Source organism: Chiroxiphia lanceolata, chromosome 6 (assembly GCF_009829145.1).
Source record: "Chiroxiphia lanceolata isolate bChiLan1 chromosome 6, bChiLan1.pri, whole genome shotgun sequence".
Lineage (NCBI taxonomy): Eukaryota > Metazoa > Chordata > Aves > Passeriformes > Pipridae > Chiroxiphia > Chiroxiphia lanceolata.
Genome location: NC_045642.1, coordinates 16986564 through 16999961, shown reverse-complemented (window position 1 = coordinate 16999961; position 13398 = coordinate 16986564). Strand labels below are relative to the sequence as shown.

General features: G+C 41.9%; 1 protein-coding gene across 1 annotated transcript in view; it reads right to left on the bottom strand.

Moving 5' to 3' along the window:
• Window positions 1-12276, bottom strand: part of MOB2 (MOB kinase activator 2) — a 113465-nt gene extending 101189 nt beyond the window's left edge. The window contains exon 1 of the mRNA XM_032691148.1: window positions 12117-12276. Within this exon, the coding sequence (XP_032547039.1) occupies window positions 12117-12133 (17 nt within the window). The 5' untranslated portion in view covers window positions 12134-12276. The remainder of the gene's footprint in view (window positions 1-12116) is intronic.
• Between the last annotated feature and the right edge of the window lie 1122 nt (window positions 12277-13398).

Genomic DNA, 13398 nt, shown 5'->3' with positions numbered 1-13398 from the left:
AGACTCCATAAATCTCTGAAAATGCAACTAATTGCCCAACACCATATCCCAAGAGGAATTCCTTCCCGACTCTGACTGTTCAGCTTTGATGAATGGACTGAAAACCAATATTATCCTAGCTGGTACCCTCACTAATGTGATTAATCTTTACAGAACCATATTATTTACCTTAGTGAATCATGCAATTTAAATCCTCAGCTCAACTATGGGCTGTATACAAAAATTCTTCCCATTTATTAGTATTCCAACCTTCTATTGTTATGCAATACACCAAAATTGTGCTTTATTGTCAAATACGCTGGCACGTCAATTGTCTTTAAACCCACTTTTGCCTTATACTCCCCTCATTTTTTGAACTGATGTTATTTTTCCATATGATGAAGCAGAAAAAGTATTTATTGAAACCTAGTTAATCTGAAGTTTTTCTGGATTTGATTTTGTAACAAAAGCACACTGGAGAATTCATTCTTTCAAGGTCTGAGACAGTGCCTGCTGTCATTTTACGACTAAACTCTAAAAAAATGGTGCAGGAAAAGCAAATCCAAAATGAGATTAAAAAGTAGTTAGTAGCTCACTGTCACTCTAAAATAATATTTGTTTTAGGAACCATGAGTTAATGAGTAGCCCATGGCTATATGATAACCATTGTCTCTTTAGGAGATTAGACTCCTTTTTGGACAGGTTTATCTCACAGTATTTTTTACTTCATGTCCTGTGCATTCCACCCACATCACTAGTCTCCAGGGATCTTAGGGAAACAAGCAATGGGGAGAGTTCATGTAAGCAAGAACATTATTACTTTCACTGGGAACATGGATACAATTTGGATTAGTTATTCCCACAGCTGTTTGGGTCCTGTCTCTCTCCTTTTTTTTTTTTTTTTGCATGTAATAAGTCCATATACTTGGTCATATACAGGCAAAAGCATTAGGGGACAGTTGATTTTACTTAGATTCTTAGAGAAACTTTATATTTGTAACATCCCTTAGTAATGATATGGTATTTTTCATCCCAAACATCCCAAAGCTAGGATGCTCTATCCCTCTTATTTTAGTTAATACTGACCAAATCTACTGCATTGTTTGGTCAGCAATATCAAGCAGGTGAAATTAACTTTCCATCTGGCTACTAGAACTCTGTGTGCCATTTTTAAAAAGCATAAGATTAAGGATAGCCGATTGCAGAATTAAGAGGAATAGGGAAAATGTAGGTGCAATCTTCCCATTTCACTTTGCTAGGAATAAGAAGCTCTGGGTGGATTTGGTTTGCACACAGTCTGGCTCCCCCATTACAACAGCCTTTGACCTCCTCCAAGCCTCATGTACTGTTTTATAGCTCAGATGAATCTGACAGAGATCTAGCTTGACTTATGGAGCACTTGATCGACACAGTAAGAACAGCAAACATGGAGCAGTTACTAAACTCGGGTTTCAAAGGTAACAGCAGAGGACACAACTTTGCACAGAGCTGCATGTTTCAGCCCAACCATATTTCATTTTCCATCACACTATCAAATCAAGGCCTCCAGGAAGCAAAGGTTCTTTCCCACTCAGGTTCTGTGTAGTCCACAAAGGGTGCACTGATCTGGTAGTTACATCATGCAGAAGACATCAGTGTTTCTCTGTGTTAGCCCTTGAGATTGGTCAGCACTATCTGTCGGCCTAACTTGTGATACCATCAAATTGCACACCCTGATTTTTGGCATAACTAGGACTAGAACCTTTGTCTGTAAAGTCACAGACCCAAACAAACCCCATGCACCCCTTATTATAAACATGTGCTATGTCCACAGGCAGAAGAAAATATTACATACAAACCATGGGACGAGAACCATCGGTGAAGGGATCAGAGGGCAGCAATAATGTTTGCAGCCACAGGCAGCTGAGAAGTCCCCACAGACATCAACACAGCGCACTGTGATACCTGGGTAGCACACTGCAGGCCTCTGCTTGCTAAATGGGAATGTGTGACGCACCAGGCCACAGACATTTATCTGGATGAACAATAAATTACTCCTTTAGGTCAGGCATGTACTGGAATTCCCCAGATCCAAGTTCTTCAGGCATTTGTTTTGACAGCTACAGCTCAATTACCAACAGTGATTGTACATAAGATACTATTGTGTGCAGTATTTTATAAAAATATCAAGGTCTTAGTAATAATGGAAAATAATTATAATTCCTTTATTAAATCCAGAGAGGAAATGATGATGTATGTGCTAGCAAAGTTTTATTACATGTATAAACACCATCCTTATTCCTATATTTCCTTCCTCTTTGTTCAAATTCTGCTTATTTAAACAACAAGGCTGTTCTTGACACTGGGGACCATCAGCCTGGTGATCTCTCTCATGTACTCTCAGGTTTGTTTTCCAAAATATTTTTCTTTTTTTTTTTTTTTTTACTGTTTGCCATAGCAAGAGTGCTTTTATACACAGGAGGTCAAATACAGTTAAAGGAGTGCATTTGAATTGTATCTGTTAAAACGCATTAAAACCTTCATGGAAGTTGTCATTAAGAAGTTAAGCAACCTCCATGTTAGCTTAATTCGTGATGCCCACAAATATTTAACACCTTTTTATTTTACATTTTTGGCTTGGCTCAGAAATACTGTGGATAGACACACCTAAACAAGTAGAACCAATGTGCTGAAATTTGTCTGTCTTTACAATAAGTTATGTCTTTCTCAAGAAATTCTTAACACTTTATTTTATAATAAAAAAGAGCCCATGTTTCAGAATAAAGTGTTTAAACATGGAAATTTAATAGATTTATTAGGCAAGAGTATTTCTAATTTTATTTAATTACAAAAAGGATTACATTCATTTCTACTGAAAAAAACCAAACCAACAACAAACCAACAAAAAAACAATGCAACAAGGGATTTTATCCAGCAAGATAGTGGATTATACTATGTGTTTCATGAACTGCAGAAATACTTCATTAACAAGATGACTAATTTCCAGTATTCTCAGCCAGTCAAACAGTGAAAATTAGTAAGTTTTCAACTACCCAAAATTTGACCTTAAAACAGAAACATTGATTCTACTAACAATGAGAAAAATGCAATCTGTGAACATGTAAATAATATCTTGCCCATTTGAAAAGTTATACCACATATAGCAACAGCTGCCTACATTCAGTGGATGACTGGGCACATTCTGCCTGAAACAAACATGGAAAACCACTTATAAGCACTTTAAAAAAACAAAACAAAAACACCACCTTATTACAGTACAGTGTGAAAACAGAAAGCCCTCCCTTTAAAAGGCAACAAACCACATTGCCTATCAAAACTTGCAGCTAAATGCCTAAATGCTTGTGCACTACAACCATTCACCCGCCATCTCCCCTTTCTGGATGAGTTTTCATAGCACTTTACTCCACCTGCTCAAGCCTCAACAAGCTCAAGTGAGTCAGGCCATTACCTATATTCATCAGGGTGGGGCAAGGGAGACAACCTCAGTACAGACACTCTGGGGGTTATAAGAATGCAAATCACCAAAGTCAGCATTTTGAATAGTATCAAAGCTAAAACTTATGCTACACCAGACCGCATGGTAAAAAGCCTATCATATGCCTAATAAGAAACATTCATAATACATCCAAAACCCCCTGAAATTTCACAGTAGCCTTCAAAAATTGCTCATCACAATAATCAAGTGAAGAAGGGACCACAAGAAGAACAACTGCTGTTAGATGCCCATCTAGGAATACTGAGAAAACAGCACTCCTTAATGTCCAACAAGTCAGGTAGAGGAGGGATATCCAAGAGAGACCCTTGGCCTTACAAGATTAAGGCTAGAACTGAATAAAAAAAACAGCTACAGTCATTAGGCTGAAGCATCCCCTTTGCTATTTCTTCTGTTCACGTCTTACCAGTCAGACTTCTCCCAAACCTCAAAGTCAGCTACTTCAAAAAAATGGCATTATCTGGCTACAACAAAAAGGAGACACAGACAAGATATGAACTGCAGGTTAGCACAGACACCCCAATCAGAAATTACAAGTGAAACAAAAGGTTGGCTCATGGAAAAAAATAAGACAACTTTGGAAGAGATTAGGGATGTCTGAGGATCTGGATACCCTGACCAGAAACCAGCAAATGCTCCCATTTCTAATCTCTTTCCTTTCCTAGAGAGCTTCAGATAACCTTAAATAGCAAGACCAGTGCCCAAATATGGCTTTTTTGAATGTAGGCTGGTCAGCTCCTGGAAAAAAGATATCAGTCCCCTGTTAAACCTGCAGGCAAGATTTATCCAGCTGACCTGGAGTACTTAACATGGCTTTTGTTTAAGACTGTCTATTAACATAAATAAGAGATACAAGGATGCCAGAAGCTTTTCCTTTCTTTCTCAAGTATATCTGTTGGTCTAATAGAAGTTACTAGCCCTCACTACAAATTTGACTCCTCTTACATCTGATGGAAAGCAGTCACACACTGACACTTTATTAGACATGACCATGAAGGTTACAGACAGGAGTTCCAGCACACCTGGATATCATCAGAGAGAAGACTGACTAAAAAAGCTATTTATCATTTAATACACCTGACACAAACTTGAAACCAGAGAATTAATTCTGCAATCTGAGCCCATCCACAAAGTAGACACCTCCTCGTAAAAAACATCTCTATGCAGTTTTGCATAACCTGTTCAGAAGAAAACAACTCCATGCTGGTTTATGAAGAACCATGCAAAGAACAAGTTCTCTAAATTAAGAAATTCTAGATGAAGTTTGCAAAACAAAGCAGTTAAAAAAAAAAAAAAACAGGCTCAAGTCTATGCAACCTGTTTCACCACAAATTCTGTGCTTAATGTATAAATACTAGAAGAGTTCTCAGGTAAAAGTCCCAGTATTTACACATTGCAGTGTAGAAAGGGACAGCAGTGATCCAGTCATTGAACACTGACTGTAAAAATATTCAAGGAACACCTTTGTAACCTGAGGAGTGAAGAAAGGAAGGGGGAAAAAAAATTACCAAACTATGCAGATATATTCTGAAGAGCTCGAGTTACCGGACCTGGATCATTTAAAGGTAGTTTCCGCAGGCTTAGATTCTGGCTTAGTGGTTTTACTCTTTCAGTGTTCAGAGTAAGAAGGAATTTGATCTAGATAGTCATTCCTATCTTGATTCCAGTTTGATTTCTGATTTTTCAGAAAATTGTATCTCTACTCTGGTTGTGGGTTTCTGGGGATTTTTGGGGTGCGTGTACGCGCATGTTCAATGCTCTTTTTCCACAATCAGGAACAGAAGTTGGTGGATTGTGTGAAACACACCCTGACCAGTTTCTCTTGGCTGGCAGAATAAAAGGAAACTAACTTTGAGAAAACTGCCATTTTTCCCCCTCTCCAAATGCTAAATTCTAGGACTGCTCTTCAGCTATTTAGTTATATTATCATTCCAGGTGCAAATTAATTATTTGAAATTATTGCACACTGTCTCAGGAGCAGGGAAGCTCCTAGACTGCAACTGTTAGAAGTGTCAGAACAAGCCATGAAGCAACAGTTCTTCCTTAGTAGTCTCACTGATGTACAGTCTACAGTACTATTATAAACACCACAGTTGCAAAATAAATTTAAATAATCAGATTTATTAATTTCATGTCCAGTGAAGGACACAGTTTAATTATTTTTTGTTTTTTTTTTGTAATCGCAGTACAAGATGAGTGGGACAGCCTGGCTAGGAAGGACTTTTAATAAATTGAACCGTAGCAAGCAAATTTCACAACCTTATCACCAATTGTAAAAGGCTAAATACAGTTTAAAAATAATGGACAATAATGTATTACTTCAGTAGTATTCCCCTAGCAGAAACCCACATTAGAGTTGTTTAACAGGTTAGCAGTGATGGCAGAATATGCAGATCTGACAACACTGAGTTCAAACTTGTATACGCAGCTATCTAAAAAACTGCAGTCTCTTATTATTTTACTCTTTCAAGTATGCTTTCTCTGGGCCCACATCCAGCAGATGTAACAGATGGAAACTGCCAGTAAAATATGGTAAAGTTATGTAGGCCATCATGCGTGAACCAGGCTTCCCGAAAGCTCTCTTGAATCAGACTGCTGGATTCAACCAGGCACCCAAAATACCGCCAACCTTCACATTCACGCCATGACAGAGCCAGCACTTTCTCAGGTAGATGAAACATGATTACAGCAAATTATAAAGTCAGAGCTATTCATAAATATCCAGTTCATGATGAGTATATTTATAGTTTAGCCATAACTGAATGTAACAACACAGTGGACAGCAACTGTGGCAATGCTCTGATGCCAATGCCTACCCTAGGGCAGCAGCTCAGTCATGCATCTCCTGCTTTCACATATTCTGCAGCTCTTCCCAACATTCAAGCAGAAGGATATATCATCACAAGATAGATTGCTAATTATTTGCAGAGTAATTAGCACTAATAATCACATTACTACATGATTAGATTAAATTGATTTTAGTCCTTGCTGCCACCAAAATGAGCATTCCCTAAGCTTTATGCTCTCACCAACACCACAGGGCTATTAACCGTTATTCATGTAGCTACACAAACAGGCTGCAGGGAACTCATTTAGCTGAAACAACCTGAGGAGAGGAAACAAGGCAGAAGAAAAAAAAAAAAAAAAAGGACTTGTTTTCATTCAGATGAGCATCTTAACCTACCAGCCTTCCTGAATCCTGATGCTACTGCAAAGCAGCAGAGGGTAACATGCAGAGACATGCGAGAAAAGAGTACTGCTACACTTTTAGAATGTTCAACTCTTTTTCTAAAAGCAAAGTAATAGTTCATTTTACTTTTGAGACCTTAAGATTGATCTACTCTTCTTGTCTCTCAGTAAATTCTTGTTGGAAAAAGAACACTACTAATAAGAACAAACCAGTATTCAGGAGTATTGTACTCACCAGAGGAAAGTAACTGACTGATACAAATTCTGTGGCTTGCTAAAGTAACACAGGTTTCAAAACGCAGAATTTGTTTGGCATTTTCTCCAAGAAATCAATAATAACTACACCAGGACACTTCAGGGAGCAAGGCTCTGCAGTAATTTTTAATTTGTTTTGCATTAAAGCAGAAGAGCCTTACCAGTGACCATCTCAGTAATACAACAGAGCACTTTCTAAGCCAGGCAGACATAAGGAAACAACACAACTGAAAAATTTAAATTGCTCCCACACCATCTTGTACAGTAGACTCCTTTTCTACAACTCTAATAGCTCTTGAAACACACATTTCAAACTAACATCACCTTTCCACAACTACACTAATGAATATTACAAGTTAATATTTAATGGAGATATTCTTTTGCCTGCAGACAATGTTTATACTAGTTGTTTCACAGTTAACTTCTGGTTCAGCAGAGGTACTGCTCATGTGTGCTAAGGGTATGAGGTAATATTGAAGTCTCATCACAACAGAGTGCAAGTGTCTCACAGACAGACCTAGATTTATCTGGGGAGGGCAACCTGGGACCCCACAGGTAATGTTACACTATAAATAGAAGCAAGTAAGGAACATGTGAATATTTCCTGCCCAGTGGGACTGTACATGTCTGGTTTACCAGTTCCAAGTTATTTTCAGCTACCTCAAAGTGGGGAAAACGGCATGTGAAGCCAAGAATCTGCAGGGAATGTAATGCAAGGGAAACACCTGTTGTGAGGTCAGATAAAACCAGAACAAATATACCCACCATGCAAGCTGTGAAAGGTGAGAGGTTGCAGCAGTTTCTAAAGGGAAGACAGCCTTATAAAGGCAGGAGACTTTCTTCACTGGAGATAACTAAAGAGAAGAAAGAGGAAAGCATTCCTTATGGAGCCAAAGAAACTTCCAGTGTTACTCCTTTCTTTCTTTTAATAGAAATATTTGCTATAATTAGGAAGTTTTGAATGGTATCCAGAATAAAAATCATTAGCTACTTCTTCTATAAAAGTCTACTAGTAAGAAAGTTTCAACTGTATTTGCACCAGGCCAAGCTGACAGATAAGTATGCTGCATGATTGCTCACTGTTCCCATTACAAGATGCACTCCTTACAATTAATGGACTTGATAATCTCTAGTGGTCCCGTTTAAGCTTGAGATATTCTATGATAATGCATCCCCATTCAAAAGTAACAAAAGTTTAGTCTAACAGGTTGACAATTAGCATACTGAATTTTACTGACTCAGAACTAGAACACTGGTATGCTTTTTCCACACCTAGTCCTTAGCTGCTCTAGCTCAAGGTTAGGACTTCTCTGCATAATAGTATTACTCATATTTCACCATAGCCTATCTTGAACTGGACAATGTCTTAAGGGCCCTATGAGGAAATTCCTTAAAGATCCTTCCATAAATGCGGAATGGAAGACAACAAACAGCAGTATGTGTTACTTTTCTTCTAGCATCAAATTACCGCAGGGATAATGTGGTTAAATCCTATATCCAAAACAAGTGAAAAAACTGCCAGCTGTAATTTAAGTCCCTGAAAGGTATAGAAGGCTCTGAGAAAGGAGTGGACACTGCAGCTAACAAACGGGGTTTTTTAATTTGTGAGAAAGCTTCATTTCCATAAGCTAATGGCATTTCTTCTCACCTCTCACTTGAACGCCTCCAAGCACAAGAAAAACTCTGCCCCCTCAAGAAGTGAAATGTACCTTTAAACTCTTCCATGAGGATTATTTTCTGTGGAATGTATATCAGTATTCTCTCTGCATTAGAGGTCTGTGTTATTTCAGGATCAGTGTAAGCATCTCTTCAGTTTCAAACAGCACAGTCTATTAACCTACTAAACCACAAAGTTATAGTACAGATGTAGCCCAAATTGTCATTGCATTTAACAGGTAGTTGTTGGTAAAATACTTTGTTTCTCTCTTCCCTTTTTACATAACAGTTCACAAAAAATACTACAGTACTCGGTCCTCCTCTATTATGAAAAAAGGCATTACAGCATCAGACATCACTGTTAAAGACTAAAAATAACTGACACCATGTCAGGTTTACTAGCATCATTAATGTTTTACTCCTTTTCAACCATGAATTTTAAAACAAGTTAAAAAAGCAAGTTTCATAACTGAAGGAACAATGCCTGTCTTTGTTACTACTTTGAACTTCAAGAGCAGATCAATGCTATTTGTAACACAAAAGTTTGGAATCACTTCCAAAGAGGGTAATATAGATCTCTGGCAATTAAGCAACTCCGATCTCTAGTCAAAATTGCAGTGAAAATGTATCCTATGCAAAACAAAAAAGCTCAAAATGTTTTGGTTTTTTTTTTTTTAATGGAGAGAATGTACTGAAGAAACCATAGTCTTTCACCAATATTGGTATTAATGCCACATTCAGTGGAAGGGTAAAAGATATTAATCAACCACAGAAAAGACTTTGGCGCTAAACTAAGCACTGTAACAGGCCAGCAGCTCATTCTTTTCAGCTTTCTTCCTTCAGACTTGACTGGATTTTGAAGCACTTGACTGAACAGAAGGCAGCACCCAGAGAAATTTTGCTGTGTGACCACGTAAGCCTGTAGCTGTTTGTTAATCCGTAATAAATTCACTATTGTTTGTAAGACTCAGCCTCCTCCGTTTTTTTTGTATATTAAGCTCTCTGAGGCGATCAGAGACACTTGGGCTGCTGCTCTACGTCCTATGGCTAGAACTTACCCTTCCCCCCGCCTTTCCAAGGGGCCACAAGTGGAGGAATAAAGCAGACCTCACTCTAAAAATCGTCTATCAGATAAATGCAACACGAGCTCCAAGGGTGGAGATCTAGGAGAGAAGCAACTGTTACTGCTGCGTAATATAACACACTTGCACTTGAAGGATAATTTCTCAGTAATACAAAGTTAAAACACAGAGGATGTTTCTCACACCAAAGGTAAAGGCAGCACAACGGATAACATGAGACATACAAGATGGGTATGGAAAGTGCATGAAAAGCTGAAACTGCAGACCAGCACGTTAGCAAAGCAGTTTAGGAATAAGGAAGAAGATCACAGTGGTTTTTATTAGTGGTGACACTCGGGAAGAGTAACACCACTAAGAAACAGACCAATACAATTTGCCTGCCAGAGGCGTTGACAGAAACTGGTGTGTTACTGGGAGAGACCTGTTCTCCCATTTTCTGCAGGTTTTTCTTCAGCCCTGCCCTTCTCACACCAGAGACCCAAACAGCTGAAGTTTCCACTGCGAGAAAGGCTGAACAAGTGACATTACCCAAACTTCTGCCTGGGCAGACAAATGTCCTCAGTTTCTTTCTCAAACAGCAAGAAGGATGTTTCCATTCACAACCTAGTTGCTAACAGCAGCTCTAACTTGGACAGAATAAGAAAGGGTCTCTCGGGCCCTCTAGTCTTTCCCCCTTCAAAATATCAGTGTTCACCCTTCCTGCCAGAATCACACACAAACACCGGCCCCTGCAGAACTCCCAAGGTTTTAAAGGAGAAAACATTAAGAGCATCAGTGGGACAATACTGGGTTTGGTCAGGCAAGGAAACATACCAGGAAATAGCTGAGAACAAGCGAGTAATGCACAAATGATTCAGGAACCATTGCCATTACAACAGGGAAAACAGGCAAGTCTTTTCCACATATAGAGGGACCCACCCACCCTGGGAAAAAGTACAGAACAATGCCAATTTTTTCGTAGCAACTTCAAAAAGCCCAAAATACTTTTCACAAGAAAACCATCATAACACACTGAGAGTTTGGCTAAAGTAAACCTTGATTCTTCTCTGCTTCAGAGCATAATTCACACAAAATAAGTACAGCCGTTGTAGGGAGGCACTTTGAGTCTTGTCTAAGTCCTGTGTTTGATGTCTTTTTGTAATTACAGTGACACCTTTTGACACTCCCGCATTTACTTTACAAGTCACCGTAAGTGACTACCTGCACTTTAAGGTTGTTCCGAAACAAATCAAAATAAGCTCAGCATTTCTATTGTCATAGAGACCATCTAATAATAGAGCGCAGCCCTCTGACTTGCAAGACACAAGGCTTGCAGTACGTGGCACATAGACCCCTTCGCATGCCACAAATACTGCACTTCCGCTGCTCAGCCTGCTGGAGGAAAACCCAGCCATCGGTATCTACCCCCCAGATACTCAGCATTCCCTCCGTCAGAGAGAGTGAGGGGTCAGACTCACAAGAAAACATAACTCGGATTGACAACTGGCTCAAGAGCCAGACACATCCAGTGTGAAGGTAAGTAACAAGTGCTGCACTTCCACCAGCAAACAGACCAGCTGCAGACAAAGGGCAACACACACACGAGTGATCTTTCTAAATACACCACATCCAGCAACTGCGACAAAATAGTTCACATTGTATTCCAGGCACGTCAGCGTTAGAAAAGGAGGTAACCTAGATGGTAAAAATCACATTCAGGAGCCGGACCAAACTGCCATAAAGAGGAAACTAAGGGCAGCAAGTTATCACTGCAACACTATTTTTGCTGAAGCATAAACCTACTGCTCATGCGATTTGGAAGCATAATTATTCACAGTTCACCTGAGTGCAGGTCGCCCGCACAATTCATGCAAGAAGTAACAGAGAATATCTTGCTTGGGATACTGGTAGCATATCAGGTCACTCCCATCAACTGCATCTCTCTCTCCTGCACTGTGGTTTCCAGACCTAGAACCAGCAGCAAAGCCCTTTCTACCTTCTGTCTGTGTGTAATTAGCACTATTAATCCCAGGCTATCCGAGCCCCCTGGCGTGGCTCTGATTTGGCGTTAATCTCTGCCGAGGTCTCTTCTTCCTCCCCACAGAAAGCCATTTAAACCTTGGCACGCCGTTCGGTTTAAAGTGATGTTCTGTCGCAGAGGGATTAGCCCCACACTGCACGGCTGGGGAGCGCAGCGAGCTGCCACACCTGGCCTGCCCATACCCGCAGAAAAGGAACGAAAAGTTACTTTTCCAGAGAGCCATCGCTCGGGACAAGGCGAGGGCTCCCGTGCAGCCCTTCCTGCCCCCGGGCGCAGGCGGCTGCACCCGGAGACGCCCGGCTCCGAGCTCCAGCCGCCCTCCCGTCCCCGCCAGCACGAACTGATTAGTCATTTGCGCCGCCCGCGGGGCTCGGGCCGCCCGGGAGCGGGGCCGCCACGGCCCGGAGAGCTCCGGAGGGAGCGACGGGGGGGCCCCACTCACCCCATGAGCCAGTCCATGGCTGGGTCCCGCCGCGCCGGGAAGCTCCCGCGGCCGCCGACTCGCTGCTCACCGCCCGCTCATGTGGGCCGGGGCCGCCGCGGGCTCCTCCCGCGCTCGGTGTGTCCGCGGGTCCCCCTCCCGGCCGGTCCGTCTGTCGGTCGGTCCGTCGGTCCCTCCCCGGGCGCGGGCGGGGCAGCCCCGGGTGCCCCCCCCGGGCGGACACTCGCGCACCGCCGCGGCCGGAAGTAAACACACCGCGCGGCGCAACCCGGAAGCGGCCCCTCGACGCCCCGCCCCCTGCGCGGGGCACGCCGGGAGCTGTAGTCCGGGCGCGACTGGCGGCGCTGAGTGGACCGAGGGGAGCGGGATTCCCGAGGGCTCTCCGGGCCGGGGACTCCCAGTGTCACTCGTCCCCCTCCGCGGAGGTTTCACTGTCCGCGCCTCAGCGGTTCAGTTTCCCTGAGGGCAGCCCCGACGAGATCACACCTCAAGGCAGAACGTGTTAATTGGAGAAGGTGATGAGAACCTGCCTGGTGCTCCCCCAGGGCCGCCAGGCACTGACCCACGGCCGTCGTGCACGGAGACCGCTGTCCTCTCGTGCCTTCGGCAACCCGAGGATGTTCCGGAGCCTTGGGAGTGGGACACAGGCTGAACACCTCCCTCAGCAGCCTTGTCCCTTCTGCTACAGAAGCACAGAATGGAAAATACCTCTGAGATCATCGAGTCCAACCTGTGACCAAACACCACCCTGTCAACCAGATCACGGCACTCAGTGCCACGTCCAGTCTTTCCTTAAGCACCTTCAGGGACAGTGGCTCCACCACCTCCCTGGGCAGCCCATTCCAATGTCTAATCATCCTTTCTGTGAAGAGTTTCCTCCTAATGTCCAACCTAAACCTTCCCTGGTGCAGCTTGAGACTATCTATTAAAAACGTATTGCGCTGTAGTTTTTGGAACAGACCTTTCTCTAATTTGCTGAGGATCCTTTTGCACAATATGTAACTGCTTTATTTTGCCATTCTCCTATAACTAGACTTCAGCCTGAGAATTTTCTGGGTATACGGCAGTGTAATATAAGAAATGAAAGGCCATAACTTGAAAATGTATGTTGTCTGTGTTCAAATGGAGCATTTATCTTTAACACCTGCATTTTATCTTTGGATCGTTTATACTTTGACTTATCTTTGCATTTAGAAAATGTAGCAGAGGAAAGGAAAGAGGTCTTGCAGCAAAACTGCACATCTTCACTGAGTGACTGGGACAAGGATATTTTGCAATGTTT